Source organism: Lissotriton vulgaris, chromosome 1_1 (assembly GCF_964263255.1).
Source record: "Lissotriton vulgaris chromosome 1_1, aLisVul1.2, whole genome shotgun sequence".
Classification (NCBI taxonomy): domain Eukaryota; kingdom Metazoa; phylum Chordata; class Amphibia; order Caudata; family Salamandridae; genus Lissotriton; species Lissotriton vulgaris.
Window position 1 is genome coordinate 1,425,503,372 of NC_141685.1, and position 23,759 is coordinate 1,425,527,130.

At 45.5% G+C, this 23,759-nt stretch overlaps 1 protein-coding gene across 1 annotated transcript in view; it reads left to right on the forward strand.

The window, feature by feature from the left end:
* LOC147750636 (lysosomal alpha-glucosidase-like) overlaps positions 1–23,759 on the forward strand; it is an 817,641-nt gene that overhangs the window by 523,156 nt on the left and 270,726 nt on the right. Inside the window, exon 16 of the mRNA XM_086967236.1 lies at positions 800–948. Within this exon, the coding sequence (XP_086823362.1) occupies positions 800–948 (149 nt within the window). The remainder of the gene's footprint in view (positions 1–799; positions 949–23,759) is intronic.

Consider the following 23,759-nt stretch of genomic DNA (forward strand, 5'->3'; position numbering starts at 1 on the left):
TGCAAGGCGGCGTAAACGTGGCGCATGCCTACGAACGATTTACAACGTGACGCATCTAGGCAGATGTGTCACGTTGTAAAGCCCTGCGCCGCTTGTGGGCGTTCCGGCGCAGGGTGGGCGTTCCGGGGCAGGTGCGCCTCGCAAAAGTGGCTGAGTGAAATCTATGAGATTTCACTCAGTCACTTTTAAGCCAATGCTGCGTCAAAAGTCTGCGCCTGCTTGAAGCAGGCGTAGGTCTTGACGCAGCATTGTTAAAATGGGGCACCCCCGAGCCTTGCTGGAGCTGCGTCGCGCTTGCGACGCAACTCCAGCAATGCGCCACATTTCCGGCACAGATGCGTGACGCATCTGTGCCGTTTTTGCACCATGGTGCGCCGCATTATAAATGCGGCGCACCATGGCTGGCGGAGCTGTGGCGCACTGTGGCGCATGTTAACTGGCGCATCCCTGGGGATGCGCCAGTTAACATAAATCTGCCCCTATATGTTTATTGATTACGTAGGCACAATCCTGTATTTTACTCTAATTTGTTGGTGTGGTGAAGGACGAAGACTGCCTGCTTATCTATAAATAAGAAATATGCACCGTGCTTTAAAAAAAACAAAAACACCTCTATTCTAATTCGAAGCGTTAGTACAGATGTGCGCTTGGCATTCTTTTATGATAGCTTGTGGGATACCATCTGGGAATCAGGTTGAGGGCCAAGAATGTGTGCTACGCGCAGCAGTTTTGTTTTTAATATTCTGATAAATAAGCATCTCGTATGACAGATGTTCTCAACAAATCTGCTTGTTGACAGGAACAAGACCCAGCTTCGTTCGGCGCCGAGTTTGCGGCCATTTCCAGATCGGCCCTGCTGACGCGGTACACTCTGCTGCCCTACCTGTACACGCTTTTCTACTTTGCCCACGTGGCTGGCAACACCGTGGTTCGTCCAGTTATGCACGAGTAAGTGCCTTAAACAATCATTTATTTTCTGACCACAGGAAAAACCTTTGAAGACAAGCCACTGAGAGGTGAATAAAATGTGGCTGCATGTTTCTCAACCATGGCTAAAACACTATGCTATGTTATAATTGCAATTGATCTTTAACAGCAAAATCTCTCATGTATTACATTTATTAATTGTATTTTTAATATTTGTAAAGCACACGTTTCCTTTATGGTGCCAGGCTGCTGATAAAGGTATACTAACAACATGGGAGTGCTTAATCATGGGTTGAGGAGTTTCTGAATCCAGACAGAAGTCACCATAGATTTAGAGGGAGAGAGTTCACGAGTGTCCTGTTGTAATAAAGCATTAGGTCACCAGGATGGACTTTCTGATTAGATTAATTATTTTCAACTTTATTTCCTATTAGGTTTGATTTTAAGTACCTGCCTCCATTATTTTGTATTTTTAAGGAAACAAAAGGTCCTCAGCATAAAGGAAATCATGCAAAAATATTATATAGACCACAATAGGCTACTATATATTTCTGTCCCTTGTCCAGCCGGACAGGGAATTTAATAGTCAAGTAATTTGTTAAGGGTAAAGGTACATTTTAACAACAAAGCATTAATATACAGTAGGGCACAGTCCTGTACCGTACAAGGGAGGGGAGAGTGAGAAAGTAATAAAGTGAAAGAATTTCAGGCAAACAGGGTGAGCTATCAGGGCACTGTTTTGAATCAAAATTATCAGTGTGTCCTGGAGTAACACATACATACAGTAATATAAAAAGGTAAAACGTATGTCTACTCAAAGGAGTCGACGTTTCGATCCCATGCTCATGTTATATAGGGATCATCTTCAGGACTTAAAGAGTTATTTTTGCCTGATTTGAAAATTAAAAGCCTGTTAGGAGGGAAACAGGGAAGAAGAAAAAGAACATAACAAGATGTAAGCAGTTTTACAGAGAATTTCGAAGGACATCAGCTTAGCCATTTACTTACAATATTCGGAAGCGCAGTGATAAGGTGTTGCCTGCTGGCGTGGGCATTAAGTGCAAACATGTAATTTACATTTAGTGTGCAGTGCATTGATCATAGGAGTGACTATCTGGCTGCTCTGTGAAGATGGTGAAGGAGCCAGTATGCGCCTGCTCTGTGGTGGGACAAGGGGAGGGTGTACCATACCGCCGAGGTGTGCAGGTCATCTAGAACTACGAGTTTTGACAGAGGGAGGGTGTACCATGCCGCCAAGGTGTGCAGGTCATTTAGAACTACGAGTTTTGGCGCACGGATAGTGAGCGGGGTCCGCATTTAAAACAATTGCGCGTTGCCAGTAGCTTACCTCCACTGTGGCTAATACGGTGGCGGGAAGGGGAGGATGATATCCATGTAGGATTGACGGAGTGATGCAGAACCTATGGAAACAACACCGGTACGGATTTATATCCGGGGATATTACATGTTTCCAATAGTGAAGGTAGGTTTTTAGGGAAGGATCGTACCGAAGGCTCAGGCAGGTGGGAGCCTTAAGTCGAGCTTTCGGCTGGCGTGACCGGGCAGGAAAGTAATAAGGCTTTGTTGAAGCATCCATTGCTGAGTCTTTACGTCCAGAGGATCGGACACTGTGGGGAGGAGAAAGGGTATTAGAGCCAGTACGGGAGCGCTTTTAGGGCAAAAAGTGCTGAGGCGCAGGAAGTTACAGTGGAATTATTTAGGTTCCATCCACTGTTCAGTAACCCATCTGGCATAGCATTAGTTCGATGGAGGGCAAGTATTATAGCTCAGTTTGAGCGTCCATTAACAAGTATTGACATTCCGATTATGCGGCACTGTTGGGGAGGAGGAAGGGGTTAAAACCATTTCGAGAGTGCTTATGAAAACAAGGATAGTGAGGCGCGGGAAATTACCGTTAGTTTATTTATGTACCAACCGCTGTTCGGTGTCTGTCTAAGATAGCGGAGTTTTGGAAGGCTGAATGAGGGCAACGTGGGCGGTGATGCCGTCGTTGGATCGCGGTCGGTTCAAAGACGGATCCGCTAGGGAAAGGATGGGAAAAGTAGTTAACATAGGGTTAACATAGGGTCCAGGAACTGGGTTCCCCTTGTCTTTTCAAATGAATATCCATTATTTTGTATGGCAGGGTTGGGGGAGAGGGGGTGCAGTAGTAGTGGCTGTCCATGAATGGTGCTTCACTTACTCCATGTCTAAAATAGAGTACATTTACAACTGTTTTGGGTTCCTTTTGGCTGTTGTAAACTTATAAGTGCAGTTTGTGAATAGCAATCTTAGCAAACCCTCGTTCCAACCCCCTGAGCGGCGTTCTGCCGCACTGTTTTTCCACCTAGGGCAGTGATTCTGCCACTGGAGTGCGGGTGGATCACCAGGAGTTGGATTTCGCCCTGATCAAGCATCTTGGAGATCTCCGTTGGGGCATCCCTGCCAGTTGTGATACTGGGATAGCATCCAGGGAGATGTGAGAACTCTCCTGGTGCCAAAGGAGGTGCACAGCAATGCCACCGACCCCCACTCTATCCTACGGACAGGAGTGGTTGCTGTGAGCCGCGGTCTGGTCCTGACACCTTGGACAGCCGATTGGGATGAAATCGGACATCCGTTAGTGGGAAACTCTGGCTCAGGATGCCGGGACCCGAGAGCGGCAGAGTTTCCTCAAGATGGTGCTGCGTGCTCTAGAGGTTGCCGGATGAGAGCTGTAATCTACAGCATGCCTCCAGTGTAACCCACGATGAAACCAAGGCGACTGGAGGCAGACTGTTTTTTCAGCGGAATCGAAGGAGAGCTGAGATAGTGACTATTGGCAATGCCGCAGGTGGCCCTCGGGAGCCGCTTTGGCGGCAAGGGGTGTTCCGGAGGCACTTAACAACGTTCTGTGGGAGCCCAAAGGCAGTGAGTGAAGGGGCAGCCAGGATTACCAGCAAGACCCGTGGGAAGCCAGGGGAGCAGCGAGATCCTTAAACATGGCGCCCATCACTTTCACCCTTGAGTGCAACTTTTGGACTAGGACTCATATGCACTCCGCTATTTTGGAACCATATCCTAAAGACACTCTTGTCCTATCCACCATTTTAGCAACCGGTCTCTAGCTGGGGGACCTTTCGATCGTCTATCTTCTCCATGGATATACTCTTCATTTGTGAATAAGGCTGATGCCCCTGATCCCGTCACCCCCTCCCCTACTTCTTCCCTCCCTCACTCTCTTTCAACCTCCCCTATTCCTTTCCTGTCTCCACTGAATTTCTTTCCCCTTCCCTGTTTTTTCTATTGCCTGAGCCATGCTCCTGTAACTCAAATATATATATATATACGTAAATATGTAATATATAATTGTCCAAGCCCAATCGCTGTTAAAATGTAATCCTGAGTGAATTTACTATTCGTATATATAGAATTCTAACCCCTAGTATATGTAGTTGACCTTTGTACTTACTACCATTCCTATGTGATTTTGAGTTTTTCCGTTTGTATCTCTTATGCTACATGGAATTACGCAAACTACCCGACCCCTACTTGTGGCAAGGGATCACCGCCAAGCCCGCTTTCAGAAAGTAGTAGTATATGATGGGCTCACCTATTCCCGGTGGTGGAGCCCAGTTCTTAAAAGAGCCATTATTAATAGTTTTTCCCCTAATGACGTAAAGGTGCCACCATGCCAAGATGTAATAATGCCATTTTAAGTGATCTACCAGTGCAAATATGATGCTCTGCATCAGTCAGTCTAAATATTGTACCTACTACAGGGCAATCTATAGAATTTGGGTCATCCAGTCACATTAATATATGCTATTATTTTGGGGGTTTTGCCTGTAATATGAGTGGGTGTATATTGTCACAAAATCGTTGAAAAAACAAAGCTGAAAGGGAATTTATGGATCACCCATGGTATAGCAAAAGCACAATGTCTATGCAAATGGACTCTGGTTTAAGTAGAATTTCAGGAACCCTCTCATTCAGGGATCATGAAAAACGGCCATTTGTGTAGCTCCAGTGCAACCACCCCACAGTGTGCACTACCCCTCAATATGTTTCCTATGTTGAGGATGGGCGGTCGGCTGTGAATTATGCATTTGTTGTCATATGCGTGCTGCAACTGTGCTACATTGCCTTATGGCAGTTGTAGTCTCGAGCTTGGTGGAGTGAAAATCCTGGAGCACAACACCATTGCCCAATGATTTCTGAAAATCATATGTTAAGATGCCCCAGTCGGCCTCTGCGTGCTTGATGTTGTAGGCGTTGTGGTATATCCACTTTTAGAGCTCCTTCTAGGTTGCTGTGACTGATGAGGGGGGCACCACATACACCACTCTCGGTGAAAAGGGTCAGAAGAAGATCGAGGTGAAGGGAGAGGGTTAAGCACAGCACAGGGATTATGGCAAAGGGGCAGAGGTTGGGATCTGTGGGCCAGATGTAGGTATCCAAATACCGGTCGGTAACGGCCGAAAATACCGATTTTCGGCCGTTACCGACCGGTATTTGGATACTGAGATGTAGGGCATTAAAAAATACAGATTCGGTAATTTTACCGAATCGGTAATTTTACCGATTCTGTAAAATTACCGAAACTGTATTTTGTAATGTAGGTAGCACTGTAAACAGTGCTACAGGGCTAAGGATTCGTTATTTACCACCAACTCTTAGTTGGTGGTAAATAAGGAATTCCTATGTGAATGCATAAATGTGCATTTACACCTGTGCCATGTGGCACACATACATGCCCTTAGGGCATGTATGTATGCCACATGGCACACAAGCACTAATCAGGGGTGCAACAGGGTGTCAAAGTGACACCCTGCCACCCTTGACTTTTTCGGAATTTTACCGCATCGTTAAGTACCGATTCGGTAATTGACATTTATTCCTATGGGCCTCCATAGGAATCAATGGCAAATACCGAATCGGTAAATACCAAATCTTACCGATTCGGTATTTTTTACCGACGTTTTTATCTACATTGCAATTACCGATTCTAAAATACTGAATCGGTAAAAGTCGGTATTTTAGAATCGGTAATTAGCAATTACCTACATCTAGCCCTGTGTTCCTAATTCCATTTCTAACACCGTTCAACAGCCTCTGGCTTTTTTGCTATGTTCTACTTGATATGACACAAACCACTATCGCTCAGTGGCACACAGAAACCTGTGACAAAATAGGCCTTCACTGATCTAGTGATGGGGTTGATGGGTAAAAGAGAAACCATCTACACCAATAGCAAGGGGAACATCCATTACGACGCGGTGTTTACACCGCCCTACCATTACAACGCTGGTTTTACAATGAAAGTCATTACCACGACTTGCGCTGGAGGGCGCTCTAGGCTAAGGAATAGTAGATTTACTATTCCAACACCTTCCCTACTGTACGTAGGCTGGTGTTGGAATAGTAAATTTTACTATTCCTAAGTCCAGTACCCTACAGCGCAAGTCGTGGTAACTACTTGTGTTGTAAAACCAGCGTTGTAATCGTAGTGCGGTGTAAACACTGGGTTGTATTGACATACAACCAATAGCAATATTCATCTCAAACCTCCATTATCTCAAAAGTCTTCAGTGCTTACATGTGATCACCACCTGCTCCTCAAATCAGAGTATTTTAGATTAGCGTCCTCCCAATCCAAGTTTATTTCAATCTACACTAATTTCACCGTGATATGCATTTTTCAAACGTCTTCCGGCTCACCCTACCCCATCACCAAGTATCAAGGATGCTATAAATCATGTCGTAATGAGCTTAAAGGATTTTACGCATCCGGACACATGATAAAACTCCGACTTAAGAGAAAGTATTTTGCAATTGCACGCATTAAATAAACAAACATTTCCAAAGAGGAATGTTTGCAGTAGTTGAAAAAAACGGCTGATCTTATTTTAAATCTATTGCTATGTCGTAATTGCTCAGAAATCAGATAAGATCGGGAGGTCGCTGGTGGCCCCTTAAAAATAAACATCTATTAAAGCCCTAAAATGATGGCATCTCCCTCTGTAGAAAGATTCTGCAACAGCCATCATGAATAAGATTGTTTGTGAAGGTGATTACGTTCTCCAGTTGGATCTAATATCAAATCTCAAGTTAAAGTTTCGTTCTGCTCATAGTAGACAGCATGCTCATGAGAAAGACCCAATTGCTAAAGATTTTTCTGTGAATAGGGGTGAACTACTTCTGACTTACACCAGGATTTCCATAATTGAACCACTACTGATGGAAAACAAATGTGGGAACCAGTCAATTAATCAGTAAATCTGGGTCTTATTTTTCTATTTAAGAGTTGTTTTGTTCATTGCTTTCCTCTGATTGTTGACTAGAGATTTGTTGTGGAGACCTTAGTGTAGGAAAGTAGGATCTGCTTATTATGGTTAGCCCCACTTTTTGCTTCATGTGATACTGTTTTTGACTAGTCTGACTGAGATCCTGCTAATCAGGACCCCAGTCTATCTGCTTTCTCCTTAAACTGTTATCTTATGTATTTAGGTACACTCCAGATTGGATAGTCTTTGCTGCCTGTGTAAGTTGGTGAATGCACCACTTACTTAAGATATAGGTGTACTATTTCTAAGGGTCACTGCACTTAAAACCTATAAGCCACCCCTATAGCAGGGCTTTACAATCCTGAGGGCAAGGTGCTTGGTTCTAAGTGAGAGGGTGCCACTGCATGAGCAGAACACCTCTGCAGCCTAGGGAGTTCAATCTCTCAGGTTGTCAGTGAAGGAGCCATATACGACATATAAAGGGGCATTACGCGCCCGCGTGATGACCATCTCTAAAATGGCTGAAACTAACCCTATCGTGTTTTGTGTCAAAGCTGTTGGAATCATACCCCCACACCTGTAACTGGAGTGGGAGGTATGATTCCACCGCTCAAAATTGAGCTTCGTGGGGTCCCCGGTGTTCCCGGTACTATCCTTCTAGTCCCGGAAAGCACAAAATAGTTGCTGCTGACCACAAACAAGTTTCTGCCCTCCAGCTGCTGAGCCAAGCTCGAGCAGGGGAAGGCAGAACAATAGGCATCATGTCACAGGGAGGTGTGACCACATCCCAGACAACAGGATATAGTGTGTTAGGGCTGGGTGGGTGCGCTTGTCAGCGACTGAAAGTCTGTACAAGGGGTATATTTGGTGTCCCCTGTGCATACTCCAGTTCAAACCAGTTCTGGGATTGTCTCCCGCTCTGGTGTGAAACTGGACAAATTACATGGGAGTAGCCTCCCCACTATCCAGACCCTTGCCTGGGAGGGTCCCCTGAATTTTGCCAACCCTCTTCTGTGGGTACTTAAGGGCTGGCTGCCTACCTGGCCGTGGGACCCTAGATTCGACGTGGACAAGATTCTGAGCCAGAAACCACTGAGCTTCGACCGTCTGGACACTCTGGACTTCGTTTGGGCCCAACTTCATCTCTCAATCAGTCTGCTGCATCTTCTGTGCCCGTGCACCATACAGTATCCGGGCAGGATCTGTGGAGCATCAAGAAAAACCAAAGATGTCTCCCTTGGAGTGAAGGAGTCACTCCCCTGAATTCGCGAGCACCTCAGCACTGTTGTCTGGTTTGCTGATCCTGAGCTCCTATAGAGTCCGAAGGCTTCAGCAACACAAGAGGTAGGTTTCTTATCCCTTGAGGTCTGAGCTGCCCTCTTCCCAAGTTTAAGGTCAGAATCCCTCATGGGGGTTGCAATACCCGAACCCCTGTGCACCACATACATTTGCTGGTGCATAAGCTTGTTGGAATTTCCTGAACAAGTGCATTCGTGCTACGAGTAGCCCCAATCTCTGGCACCATTTTCTACCAAGAACTTTGACCTCCTCGCATCGAGTGCTCCATGGGCTGTTGTTTGGTGAAATCGCTTGAGGTCCTCTTGCAACTCCGGTGCCTCCTGCGTGTGGGTCTATTTGAGGGTCAACGGTTCTTTTCTTGGGCTCCCCTGGTTTTCCAGGCATGCCCTGACTCCCTGTGTTTGGTGAGTCTCCTGGACCTTGCTGTTCTGAACCATGCATATCTTTAATCTACTGCGTGGGTTGCTGTTGCCAAGGCTTGTTGGTGCTCCTGCTGGACACTGACCCCTCAACGACATCCTTTGTGGGGCACATCATAACAATCTTCTGGTTGTCCTCGGCATCTCCTGGTCCCCATTTCTGCAGAGTCAAGGACTCCATAAATGCACATGAAGCACCCAACATCGGTGGGCATTCGTCTACCGAGCCCCTGGTCATTCCTGAGTGACCCAGACTTTGTCCCCTCTGCTTTCAGGTACTCTTCAACAAGAACACACCTTTGGATTCCAACTGACACTTTTCTTCCTTCCAGCAGCCGCTCTTTTTCGAAGTCCTCCCTCTGGTTCAACAGCGGTTCCCAACGCCACTTCAGAACTATGCACCCAGCTTCCCTGGGATAGGTAACTAGGGAACCTTGGTATCCACGGGTGGGGTGGCTCTCAAAACATATGTCTTCCACAGGGTTTCTTGGAGGTCCACCGGGAAGGTTCCTTAAACTCTAAAACTTCAACCGCAACTTTCCCATAGAATTTTAAGGAGCATGCGGTCGTGTTGCCACACTGCACCTGTCCTTGGTGGGGTCTCTACTCACTCCCCCTGGGTGGTTCCTTGGGGTCCCAGTGATTCTACGCCCTTTCCAAACTGTCTTGACTGGAGTCGTGGTTCTTATACCGCTTTCTTAGTATATGGTTTGGTCCCCCCCTGAGGCCAACTGTGTATAGTGCTATTTACTGTCATTTCTGTGCCTACATATTGTGTGCTTTGGGATTATCTCTGTGTAGGAGATACTGTGTAATACTAGATAGTGCTATTTTAATAAATACATATTTTTATAACTACTGTGTGGTTCTTTCATTTAACCAATACTATAAGGTTGCTTTCTGGTAAAACAAGCTGCTTAACATTCCTTCAAGACAAAGCCTGAAGGCTGCTCTCCACAGCTACCACTTGGATAGCTTTCTAAGGTTATATTTAACCTATTAAATCACCATAAGAGTTATTTGGACTGGTGCAAGGTGCCAGTTTAGTGGAAAGCATATACCAGGGCCAACTTCCCACACTTAGCCATTATGAAGGAGGGCCTTTGTCAAACAAGGGCCACATACACAAAGGGGACAGGTTTTGATACACATAAAGGCATATCTTCGAAAGAAACAGATATCCCCAACTACATCCAGCATATAGGGCTTCCATTCGGTCTTATAAAGGCAACTTATAGACCTACCAAATCTCTCAGTTCATATTGGGTTTTCTCACCAAAATTCCATGTCTCCTTGGCCACTTATGATGCTGATAGTTTCCTTTTAGCGGAGTGCAGATGTCAATGTTATAGTAAGGAAGAGATTTTATAAATATTTAGAACTCATGGTTAAGGAGATCTAGGAGGTAATGTGTCTTTTTTTCAATTAGAACATCTTTGTCTGTATATCTAAGTAGAAATTTGAAGACAACCAAAGACTAAGTGAACGGATTGACTCTGTGGTTGGATTAACACCAAAAGTAGGCTCGGGCACCCAGAAGGAGTGTCCCTTATAGTACCTTTTCTTCTCGTTCCTTCACCTCCCCTCATACCTTCCTAGCCCCTATATCTTCTCCCTCCTGCCATTTACTACCTTCACGCCATCCCTCGTTTTCATTTTCTCATCCCTTCTGTGTTCTCTCTACTCAGCTTTTCTCCCTACTTTTACTTCTGTTCAGCCTGTCGTCTCCTCTTTCACTGCAGTAAAAAAAAGTACAAAAGGAGACTGATTCATACTCAGCGGATGTTGGTATTTAATCAGAACTATGGAGACTACTCTTTGAAACCTCTCTTTGAAGTATATGAGATACACACCCCACACTCACATCTGCATAAATGGCCGGACTGCCCTTTTCTTCAATCAGGGAATTCCCCGGTGGGCTGTAGCCAGTGGAGGACTGGTTTCTCTGCCGCTTTCCCCAGCACCCCCCAGGTAATTACAGCAGACGTGAGAGGGCGAGAGAGCAGAGAGAGTGAGACGCATAGAGAGAAATGAGAGAGGAGGAAGAGAGCAGGACTAGTTTTAATAGTTTCTCCAGTTCCCAGTCTGGCCCCACCTGTATACATCTGTCACGCTGTCACATTGCTTCCAGCAGCACTTATCACCAGATACACTACTTACAAATGTTAAACAAAATATGACCCACAAAACATCTCATGTGCCACAACATGGCTCAAACATGTCACATGGCCTGCATCAGAAGACCCAGACTATTTATAGTCACAGGTCAAAGGGTCCTATTGGGTACCACAGGTCAAAGGGTCCTATTGAGTACCACAGGTCAAAGGGCCTTATGGTAAACCACAGGTCAAAGGGTCCTAGGGTTTACCACAGGTCAAAGGGTCCTAGGGTTTACCACAGGTCAAAGGTCCTATGGTAAACCCCAAGTCAAAGGATCCTATGGTTTACTGTCCTATGAGGCGCGTAAATAATAGGTCAAATCTAATCTAGCAGACCTCTCCAATACCAACACCACATACCGAGAAAAACACTCGTTCATTGTGGCACCACGTGGTTGAACATGGCCATTCGTTGTAACTTGTTGCTGGTCCGCCGCCTCAGGAGCTCCAGGAAAGGACAAAGAGGGCCTCCTTCCCCCTCCGCACGGCTTTTATCCTTGACGAGGGGAGGGAACGACCGCCTGCCTGTCCCCTTTGCTGACACTGAAGGGTGGCCGCCCACAACACTTTTCACTTCCGGCCTCCCCTCATGTCCCTCCTACCGGAAAGGACTGACATAATACAGGCTCCTGCCCGAGATGCCACTAAGGGCGCCTTGCCCCGAGGTGCGGGTGGCGCCACTCATACATAAAAGATTAATTTTGTCCAACAGTTGGCGCATGAGGTGAGAGCGTGGCAGCCAGCAGGAGCCACATGAAGGCTTGGCTTGCTTTTGGCTTGAGGGTCCAAGAGGATTTGGCTCGAGCCTGACTCGAGCCCTCAGTGGGTTGCCCACCTCTAATGAGAGGACAAAGCACAATATCCGGGGCAAACCACCACAGGCCGACTCTGGCTATGACCTGCCATGGAAACGCCAGAATCTCATGCTAAGGTAACCCCCACAGTGCTGCGAGGCCTTGCTAATGGCAAACAGAACGCTATGCAAATGACAGTATCATAATGTACAGATTATTTTGGAATGTGAGATTCAGAGGACACCTACCCAAATGATCAAGCTCAGTTCTGAATAGTTTCTGTACTCAAGCCATGCACAAATGCTAGTCGTTTGTGGCAAACCCTTGAAGAATCTGACCCCCTTCTGCAGAGGTGTACCTATCAGTAATGCAGCAGGTGAAGCGACACTGGGGCCTAGGATTGTGAAGGTCCCACTGCATTCCATTTAGGACTGTCTTTTATTACTCGGTCACTGCGATGAGAGCCCTTTTCTACGCATACTTATATTTTGGTGCAAGCGCTCCCTAGCTAAGCTCCAGCCCTTCTTCCTAACCACAGGTCCGAAGAAAATCGCATCTTCAAATAAAACAAGGGGCCTTATTTATGAAAGACTTGCGCCGCCGGTGCGTCACTTTTAAAATGGGAAAAAGTGACGCACTGGTGGCGCAAGGCCTTCATAAATAAGGCCCAAGGTGTCCAATTAAACAGAGGCTCAAGTAACACTTCCTTGCGCAGAGCAGCAAACACCAGAACCTCACGAACCAGACATTCACCCTGTTGTAGAAACATGGAGAGATCAAAAATATAGATCTTTGGCATGTGCGAGTAATACTGTCCCAGTGCCAGAGCAAACTTTCTTTACTTTAGTAAGTGCAGTATTTTTTTTCTTAAAGCCAAGAAAAAGAAAGCCAACATAATTACCCAACCTCGTGTCCCAGCCCTGCATGAACGCTAAGTGCAAAACGTGTTCGCAAGTAATGTGACACGTGTTTTTTTCTCTGCTACGTGCTTTGTGTTTCTCACAAGAAACCATACGCACTACGTTTTTGGCACATTCTCCCAAGTGCTAACAAATAAACATTTTGTGATGCCCGATTCCGCGAATCATGCCCCTGCGGGCGCGAGCTACATAATGCATAACTACTGCTGTGCTGCTACTATGTGCATGATTTCAGAGAGAACTCTTTCGGCGTGGTCTATTCAAAATGTTTATGCGCACTTCTTAATTACCACGGGGAATGCGAAGGAAGTGGTGCCAGATATCTGGGAGCATTGCATCTAATTAACAAAGATGCCATTCTCCACAGAGAAATATCAAAACATTTCCTTTGAGAATGTGCTGGTGTTTTAGGATTGCAGATGGCTTCACTTGCATCACATCAGACACATTTATTATTTATGGAAAGCCAAATTAAGCATTTAGTCCTGTACTCTACGCAATGTTAGAGCAAGTTGGTCTCTGGTTGTTGCTCTTTTATAGTTTTGAAACATTCTTTTCGTTTCCACTCCTTCCCTGGATTATTACTATTCAAACATTTTTATTCAATCTGCTTTACATTGTGATAAGGTAGATGCAAAAATGGAAATGAAGAAGTAACACTGTTAAGGGCAAGAATATCATTTAATTTCAGACTTCAAATCCATACATTTGGGGCCGAATCACTAAACGTCTTTTAGGGCATAACTGGGCTTAAGCTAAAATGGATGCATGATTGACAAAATGAAAGAAGTGCAATTTAGGTGTGTTTAAATGCCATATATATGCGTGTAATGTGCAGTAGGCAGATGGTCGTAATGAAAATATACTTTCTAAATGAGTATAAACATTTTGATGAAACAATGGGTGTAAGAAGAGTGTGCAGTGATATACACTACAATTTTGGGACCTTGCTTTTATTCAAATATCCAATTTGCACCTGAATGGCCTAACAGAATCGTGCAGAAATTGGAGCTAACAATGCAACGAAATCCATTATTTGCTAGCATAAAATCAAAATTGAAGATTCTTCATGAACTGCTTAATATGCAGTGCGTGTACTGTACAAATTTACACACACACACACACACACACACACACACATTAGGAAATAAGGTATATGTCTGCTATCTGCATTATTGTACATGTACTTGCATGTCGTTTGCAACTCTTCTTCGGGGAACAAATCTGGAAACAGAAGCTGTGGCCAATGGTTATGCAGTTTCTAACTTGTCATTACCTCATCCCATTCCTTACTTAGTAAACTAGTGAAGCCCCGCCTCACTCTGAGCATCCCTTCTCAAACATCTTTCTGCCCTTTCAATTCCCCTGGAACCACACCCTTTACTGTGTAATAAGACGATGACATCGGGTCATCACATTTTCTTTTCCTATGAGCTCCCTTCGAGCACCATCTTCCTTTTGTGCATAGTGCAAGGCCAGTGTAAACATTCTTTATAAAAAAAAGTAGTATGTCTGTGATTGCTTTTAAATAAAGTAATATTTTTTTTAATGCAGCTTGTTTTCCTTAAAGGAAAATGCGTTGTGTTTAAAAAAGAAAAAGGAAACGTTTCCTTTTCATTTTTTAGAGCAGGCAGTGGTCCATAGGCCCACTGCCTACTCTAAAAAATGTTGGTGCCCACATTCACAAAGGGTAAGATGTTCCATGGGGCCCCTTCTTGTGTGCTAATGGGTTACCACCTACTTGAAATAGGTGGTAAAATGTGAATGTTTAGCAACCACATTTCGGTCTCTAAGACTTTTTACATACCACTGCGATTTGGTATTAGGAAACAATGCCCTAAACTCGCCCCTTTCTAATATCAAATCGGTATGTATTAGGAATTCCATGTTGCGATTCAGTAACATGCTACTGAATCGCAATTTGGAAACGATACATACCAAAATGCATTTTCCTGCCGCAAATAGTCCGATTGTGCGAATTGGTCCGTTTGTGCCTCTAAAGGTGCTTGATACATCTGGCCTAATGTCTTTTACCCACATGCTTTGTTTTAGAGTGGAGTGGATGTATGTTTTTTGGAGTGAAGTGGAATTATGTGGGTTGGATTGGAAATGTTAGTTTCAGAATTGTAGGGGGTGGAGTTGTGTGGTGTGGAGTCGATTTGTGTAGTGAATTATTTAGCATGGTGGACAGATAGGGTCGAGAGCTGCACAGAATAGATAGAAAAATAGGGATAGGTAGTTGCTGCACAAAGTGCTGAATTAACACCATACAAAGAAGCAGAAATAGCGCATGAGAAAGAGAGAAAGAAGGGGAGAGCATGCGACATACGCTTAAGGAGAGAGCACCTGTGTACGCAGAAAACACCCCAAGAAGAAGGGAGAGTGTAGGATTGAGGGATTGAAACCTTGGGAAGGTACAGTAAAGAAACTGTGCTTGGAGACCTGAAGTCATCTACATGGGAGAGGCAGGAAGAGTGCATGAGAGAGCAAGAGAGAGGGTTGAGAGAAAATACGAGAGAGAGAGGTGGACTGATTGCTCTTCCTAAAGAAACCTTATTAACCTCAAAATAAGGCAGGTGTTCAGAGCGGCAATGACCACCCACCAGCTGATGGCTGGTCACTGAGATGGGCACTGGAATGAGAGAAGTGTGTGAGCTGACAGAGGGAGCAAGGAAAGAGATGGGCTGTGCATATCTTCCAGTTTATGAGTATAAGTGAGAGCCGTAGTGAGACGAGTGGGAGGGGCACTGGAGGGACGAGAGGTGGATGAGTGCACAGTGGAAGGAGGTACACAAAGGCAGCATGTGCAAGCAGGCAGTACAGGGACAGTGAGTGTGAAGGAGGGATGAGAGGGGGCAGTGGGAGTGCAAGATGAGAGAGGCAGTGGGAGTGTGAGGGAGAAATGAGAGGGGAAGGGGATGTGGTGGGAGAGGTGAGAGGGTTCAGTCAATCAATCAGGGATTTATAGAGCGCACTACTCACCTGTGAGGGTCACAAGGCGATGTAGGTGGAAGTGCAAGGGAAAGATGAGAGGTGGCAGTGGGAGTGTGAGGGAAAGGTGAAAGGGTTGGAGGGAGTAGTGTGTCCCAGCTTCATTTGGCCAGCCCTACCCGTCGCCATTGACCCCACCACCACAGCTGTCGGATTTACTGGAAGGAGACATACAAAAAATACTGCTCTTTGCCACACATAATTAGCCAACTATTTTTCACTGCTAAGCAGTGACTGATAATTTGATGCAATGCATGTACCCCTATTTGGTTAAAATGTTTGATTCATACTCATGTATGTCTATATATAGATGTGTACACACATAGGTGTATTCAAAGTCAGATTTAATCATTTTAAGCAAACATAGGTAATCATTTACATATATATATATATATATATATATATATATATATATATATATATATATATATAAATTTCTTTATTCGGCTTTTCACATTGGAAAACCATAAAAGGAACATTTAAAATACATTTACACATTATTTACACAAACATACAAATTACGATTCGTTGTTCCCAAGAAATTCATACAAAAGCATTCTTAGTGATCATTTCAATTAGTTGAGTTAAAACTAATCCCGAGTGATTTTTTAAAGGTTTCTTCTGTGTTTCCTAGTACATTTCAGGAAATTTAAAACAATGTAACAGACAGATTCAGAATCAAGCATTTGGAGGCGAAGCATTGCGGGCGATATTGCCTAAGACCCCATCGCCTCAGGGTTGGTAATATCCAGGTTCTCCTGTGTGGGTGATGGAATTTACAGAACATAATAACATGTATGTTAGATTGTTTTGATTCCCCGTCACAAGGACATAAAGGGAGAGTTTGGTCCCAACTGTTACTTTCAGGGAATGTAACCAGTCTAAAAAAGGTGTCCAGTCTAAATCTTGTTAATAACATCCTCTCATATGTAGAGAGCTGGAGTGTTAAATACAGCTGGATGGAATATGTTATTTGGACCATGTTTGCATGCAAAACCGAAGTCTCAGTGACTCTAAGTGGCTGAGTGCTAAGTTCTTTAGAAGCTTCCTAGGAAGATTGGTCAATGTCTCTGGTTGGAGATAATAGTTCTCTAATCCAAGGTCTTTTAGGAAGTTTATGACGTAGCTGAGCCACTTTACTTTTTGTGACTGATCGAGAGCCATGGTGTCAGCTACAATTGACTGGGTAAGGGCATTTTTGACCGAGGTCCAAACACGTCTCCACAACATCAGTGGTTGGATCTTTATCAAATCTTCTAGATAAGATATTCCTAATTCCAGGTGCAAAGTGTAGGTTGATGTTCCCCTCGGGGTCGCTAGGAGGAATCTTAAAAAAGTGTTTTCCACTACCTGGAGTGGACTAATATCTGTGTGTCCCCATACTCCCGCTCCGTACAAGGCAATGGCCTGACACTTCGCACTATAAATTTTCAGAAGCTCTACTGGTGCCCTCTCACCCAGTCTCTGGGAGAAACTCATTAAGGCCGCTGTGGATCTTCTGAACAAGTGACATCTTGCCTCCACTGCTGGCCTCCACGACAATTTTTCATCTACCATGATTCCGAGGTAAGGGTACTGTGAGGTGACCTCAAGTTTTTGATTATCAAGGTAGATGTCTTTTACTCGCTTTTTTCTACGGCCAGTAGTCATAACAAACGTTTTTTTAACATTCACTTTCAGGTCAAGGCCGCCCATAAAGGCCGTATACCTGTTCAGAGCGTGCTGTAATTCTCGCCGTGTACGTGCGAGGATGACGGCGTCGTCAGCATAGAGCAACGCGGGGATCAGGCGCTCTTTTACACGTGGGAGGTCCTTGGCCCCCCTCAACATCTCTGCTTCCAGGCCATTCGTGTACAACGAGAAGAGGAAGGGGGCCAGGACACAACTCTGCCTGACTCCACGTTCTTCGCTGAAAGACGCCGTCAGCTCTCCATTCAGACCGAAGCGCACTCTGGCCGAGGCTCTAGAGTAGAGTTCCCTCAAGAAGTCTAAGATGGGGGGATCGACACCCATTTGCTCTAAAACCGTCCACAGTTTCGCATGCGAAACGCAGTCGAAAGCTGCGGACAGGTCTACATAAACCATGTACACCATATTGTTCTTTGCCTGCGTGTATTTCCCCAGAATCAGGCTGAGATTTAGGGCCTGCTCCACCGTTCCGAACCCCTCTCGAAAACCGAACTGGAGGTCCGAAACGATGGCTCTATCGTCCGCCCATTGCTGAAGTCGCTCGAGTATTACTCTCCCAACAACCTTTCCTAGCTAGTCCAGCAATGAGATGGGACGATAGCATTTCACATCCTGGCGGTCCCCTTTTTTAAAGATGGGGACCATAATGGACTTAGTCCAGGAGTTTAGGAGACCTACATTGGTGGCTGCTGTGCACACTCTGGTAAGGATGGGGGCCCAGAGCTCGACGTTGTGTTTAAAGAGATCTACTGGGACCCCGTCTGGGCCGGGGGCTTTTCCACTCTTGCTTGAATCTAAGGCCACCATTATATCAGGGATGTCAAAATGAAGTGGGATTGGGTAATCTGCTATTGGGAGGATATTTGCTGGAGTAATGATGGTAGAGGTATTTTTAAAGATTTTTGTGAAGTGAGCCACCCATGTTTCTTCGTCGATGGCCACTTCAATATTTGGGTTATTATTATCGGTTAGATAAGGGGCTCTAACCGTTCGCCAAAAGGCCTCACTGTTTTTATCAACTGCACTCGTGTGGAGATCTTCCCATAGTTTTTTTTTAAGTTCCTCAATTCTTGATTTACGTGCCTTTACATATTGGGACCTAAAAAGTTGAATCTGGCCCGCATCTCTGGGTTAGTATGTAGTGCATGTTTTAATTTAGTAAGGGCTGCAGTACAGCTATGATTGAACCATCCACTCTTTGCATGGGTCTTACATTTTAAGTTAACTGTTAGTAGTCCCTTGATTTTCTCTAAAATGTGGCCGAAGTTATTTAACACCTTGGCTGCTAGGCGTTTTCCCCCTCCTGTGCTGGGAATTACCATTTTGCTGTTTCCATGACGAGCTCAGCTCGTCATCAGCACACAACACCCGTGGGTGATGACGAGCTGAGCTCGTCATCAGCATCGAAAGGGTTAAGGCTTCTTCACTAGTGGCGGATAAATCCAAGCACTTATTAATGTTGGAATATGCCTCAACAGCAAGTTTTTTTGTAATTTCGTTTGGATTAATTTTTCCCCATTTTATGCTATAGCCATTACATTTGCCCAATGATAGCTTGTTCTGTTCAAGAGTTTTTGCTATTGTTGTCTTATCGGGCTTATAGTTGCTTAAGCTGATATCTATCTTCAATGCGGAATGATCGCTCAAGCAGTTGGCGATGACCTGGAAGGCTCTAGCTGTCTGATACAGTCCAGGGGACAGGAAGATATAATCTACTGTCGTTTGGTGGCCTCTGCCCGTGTAAGTGGGATGGAGGGTATTTTGATCTGAATTTAAGGTGTTGACTATTTCAAGATCCAGATCAAAGAGCAAATTATTCAGGGCATTTCCCACCTTAGTGTGGGTAAAATGCACTAGTGATACGTCAGATTCGTCAACGATCCCGCAACAGGCTGATTTTATCAATGGACAAGGATGAAGATTGAAGTCCCCTCCCATAGAAGGTGAGTTACCCCATTTCCTTGCTTCAGCTGATGAGGGTGGGTTAGTTTCTCTTGGACATCTCGTAGGAGACTGTCCCATCCTCTACCTTAGGGCGTAGGCCCGCTACATTCCAAACAAGGATAGATATGGAGGAAGTGTCAGGAGTTATTACTGCGGGGTCTGTCGTTTCCAGGGAGATATCTATTTTTGGCGGTGATTGGGATGAGTTTGAATTATTAGAATAGGTTTCCGTTGATGGTCAGTCGACCAATTCGAGGCCGCTATATCTGTTACTCACCGGGATAGTATACCAATTATCCAAGTGTGGCGGTTCTCTATAGGTCGGTTCTCTGTAAGTCGGCCTCAACATGTGTGGGCCCCATTCATCCCAACGTCCTCCCTGGTGACGCGAACCCACTAGATGCCAGGAATTATCCCTGGTCACGGTAACGGGGACCTCCAAATTGTCTTGTGTTTATAAAGTCTATGTGACGTGGAGGTGGTGCATTCCACGGCAGTTCGTGACCATGATAGGATCCATAAGGTTGTCTGGAGGGGTAAAAAAAAGAAAGGGGTTTAATATCAATCCCTCCGTTTGGCTTCGGATGATCCCGTGAACAGATATAATCTACCACTCGGGGATCTTCAAAAGTGATCACAATACAATCACCCAGGATCATTTTTCTACCTTTGCCCACCCATGAGGTCCTTCGTACTGTCAATATCCTACCATACCAGTTTGGGGGCATTGGGCGGTTATTATGTAGCCAATGTTGTGCCTTATTTTTTAGGGACCACGTGAGTTCAGTACTGTGGTCCACCAATTCGGGCACTCCAGTCATTACCACAACATAGGGAGATGCATCCGGAGGCAGATCTATTGGAAATGTGAATTCAGTAGATACACTAGTGGGATCTCTGCTAGAAGCAGGAATCATGGGATTTGGGGCAAGATTTTGTATTGCCGGAGTTTTAGATGTTGTTTTATTTTTTACCACCGTCTTCACAACAGGTGTTGTAGTTGAAGTAAGGTTTCCCTGTGTCGTGGTCGTAGCGTTAATAGATGGAATCACTGTGGGATTTCCATTCCTTGGTGCAGGAGTTATGGCTAAAGGTGGATTTTTTTTAATAATTGCAGGTTTCGGTAGAGTATTACCAGACTTAGTTGGAACTTGTTTATTTTGCTTATTTTGCTTACCTCCCCCCGTTTGTTGTTGCCCTATTGGTTGTTTATGCTGTGAAGGGTTAACTAATTTGGATAATTGGGACTCTATTTGTGCGAGCTTTGCTTCCACTGGTTGCAAGAGAAGTTTAAAAAGCTCAGCGATCTTATTTAACAAGAGAGGATTATTACTATCTACTAATGCCTTACTACTAGTTAAAAGGATTGGGGATTCCAAATTAATAGGAGTAGGGATATCATGAGCAGGGTGATGCACCATCACTGGTATTACTATCTGTTCTGTGGTAGGTGGTGGAATTTGTGGTGTACTAGGAATATTATCTGTCTCCTTAGATCTAGACTTTCTCAGATATGGCTTTGTTTTTCTTATGGCTCCTTCCCTCATTCCCCTCGCTTTCTCTCTATCGCCTGATGTCATTTGTGGAAGGGTTAGTGGCAATAGGTCAGGTGTTTTTTCGAGGTCCGAGCTTGAATGTAGATCTGAAAGCTGAGAAGCCGACAGATCCACATTGTTTTGTAAACTGCGCCTACCCTCCCCAAGGGCCTTTTGCCCTTCGTTATTGTTACCTGGTAGTGGGGTTCTAGCGTCAGCCAGATCCCCCATAGAAGATCTTTTGGCGAACGCTAGATCCAGAGAAACTCTTTCCTCCATCAGTGAAATGCTCTGATCTATAAAAGTATTAGCCTTGGTGATGAACTCGTCCATTGGGCCTAACAGTTTTCCTACACTCCCGGTCGCCTTTGATTTATTCCCTCTGGTTTGCATATCTTACAGGAGGGGGTAATAGGACAAATGATAAATAGTTAGCAGAGATGTTAATGGGGTGGCCCAGTCCAGTCTCTCCGGTCCTCAAACGGGCCGCCCTTTGCCCGGGCTTAGCCCCGCGCTTGGTCCCGCGCGCGTCCCGCTAGCGCGAGACTTTGAGGCTGGTATATAGGAGTTGGGGGCGGGGAAGAGACACCAGGTGCGCTGGATGAAGAGGCGCAAAGCACCCTGGGTCTCGCAGTCCCTGCCCCGGTAGTCACCAGAGTTTCGGCCTCAGCGTCCTTTCAATTCAGGGTCCCTAGAGGGCATCAGACAGAAGGTCACAAATCCGGCAGTGAGATCAGCAAAGTTGAGCTGCACAGATCACGGCTGCGAGCGGCTCCCGCGGAGCGGGGGCCGCGAGCCGCTGATAAGCACACGGGAGTTGGGGGTGGGGAAGAGACACCAGGTGCGCTGGATGAAGAGGCGCAAATCACCCTGGGCCTCGCAGTCCCTGCCCCGGTAGTCACCAGAGTTTCTGCCTCAGCGTCCTTTCAATTCAGGGTCCGTAGAGGGCATCAGACAGAAGGTCACAAATCCGGCAGTGAGATCAGCAAAGTTGAGCTGCACAGATCACGGCTGCGAGCGGCTCCCGCGGAGTGGGGGCCGCGAGCCGCTGATAAGCACACGGGAGTTGGGGGCGGGGAAGAGACACCAGGTGCGCTGGATGAAGAGGCGCAAAGCACCCTGGGTCTCGCAGTCCCTGCCCCGGTAGTCACTATAGTTTCGGCCTCAGCGTCCTTTCATTTCAGGGTTCGTAGAGGGGATCAGACAGAAGGTCACAAATCCGGCATTAAGATCAGCAAAGTTGAGCTGCACAGATCACGGCTGAGAGCGGCTCCCGCGGAGCGGGGGCCGCGAGCCGCTGATAAGCACAAGGGAGTTGGGGGCGGGGAAGAGACACCAGGTGCGCTGGATGAAGAGGCGCAAAGCACCCTGGGTCTCGCAGTCCCTGCCCCGGTAGTCACCAGAGTTTCGGCCTCAGCGTCCTTTCAATTCAGGGTCCGTAGAGGGCATCAGACAGAAGGTCACAAATCCGGCAGTGAGATCAGCAAAGTTGAGCTGCACAGATCACTGCTGCGAGCGGCATATATATGTTCACACACTGTTTTCAATAGTTCTTTGTAAGTGGCCCACACCACTTTTATCCGCGCCAACCCCCTAAAAATCACATTTGGTGATGCCACAGGGTATACCAGATTAAAGCAGAAAATGTCTCTCATCCCTTTATGGTTTTGGCAAGACATTTTCTACTGGAGCTAGTCTCGGGGTGGGGAGGCGCAATCACTTTGCAAAAAAGATTTAATACCCTTAATAATAAGTTGTCCTGAACATAGCAGGCCCATGTTCCAACCAGTGCCAGCATTGTGTGCATGTGAATTCAAGTGTGGCGATCACAAAGGCAGCATTAGGAAGCTACTGCACACTGGAAAGGAAATAATGTTTTTGATGTAACTTTTTTATATAGCGGGAACTCAGCTGAAGGTATTGGAACACATGAGCACCAGTTTCATTACACAAAGACATATTTTTTTTGTAGGCATGGATAGATGAAGTGATTTGCCCAGAATCACACAATGTTCAGTGACTCCAAGACTTAAACTTGTTTCCCCAGCTCAAAAGACAGCAGCTCCAGTATTTTTAATGTCCTTAATGGATGCATGCTTTTAGTGTATCTGTTAGAACTGGCTATTTTTAGTTGGCTAAGGCTTATGCCAAAGCCAGGCAGAAATAACCATTCTAGACAGGGCAAGGGAGTCACACACCAAGATAACCCCTGCTCACCCCCTTGGTAGCTTGGCACGAGCAGACAGGCTTATCCCGGAGCAATGTGTAAAGCATTTGCGCACGCACACAACAGCAACAACATCCTATGCACACCACAAAAGGAACTCTACACAAGGTTATATAAAAATAACTTTTGTATTGTCAAAACACATCAGATAGTAATCACACAATATACATTGTGCCAACTAGCACGGGCAATATTCACACAGGATTATTTACAGGACAGGGCCACATGGGCCACTGTCAGAATCAACACTTTTAGAACTAGAAATACTGTTAGAAATAGCACTTTCGAACATATAACAATCAGAAGTTTCACACATGATGCATAGAACTTTCAGAGGTGTAGGAAAGACACATGAAGTATAAACATACATTCAGCGGTGTAAGAACAAGGCACATGACGCATCAAAACACATTCAGAGGTGCAGCACAGGAAAACACATGATGCATAAAAACATTCAGAGGTGTAGGTAAGACACATAATGCATAAAGCACAATCAGAGGTGTCACAGGCATAATGGCATAGCACATTGCGCAAAACTCACATTTGGGCCTAACAGGTAAAAATACAGTAGGCAATCTCCTCACTAGTC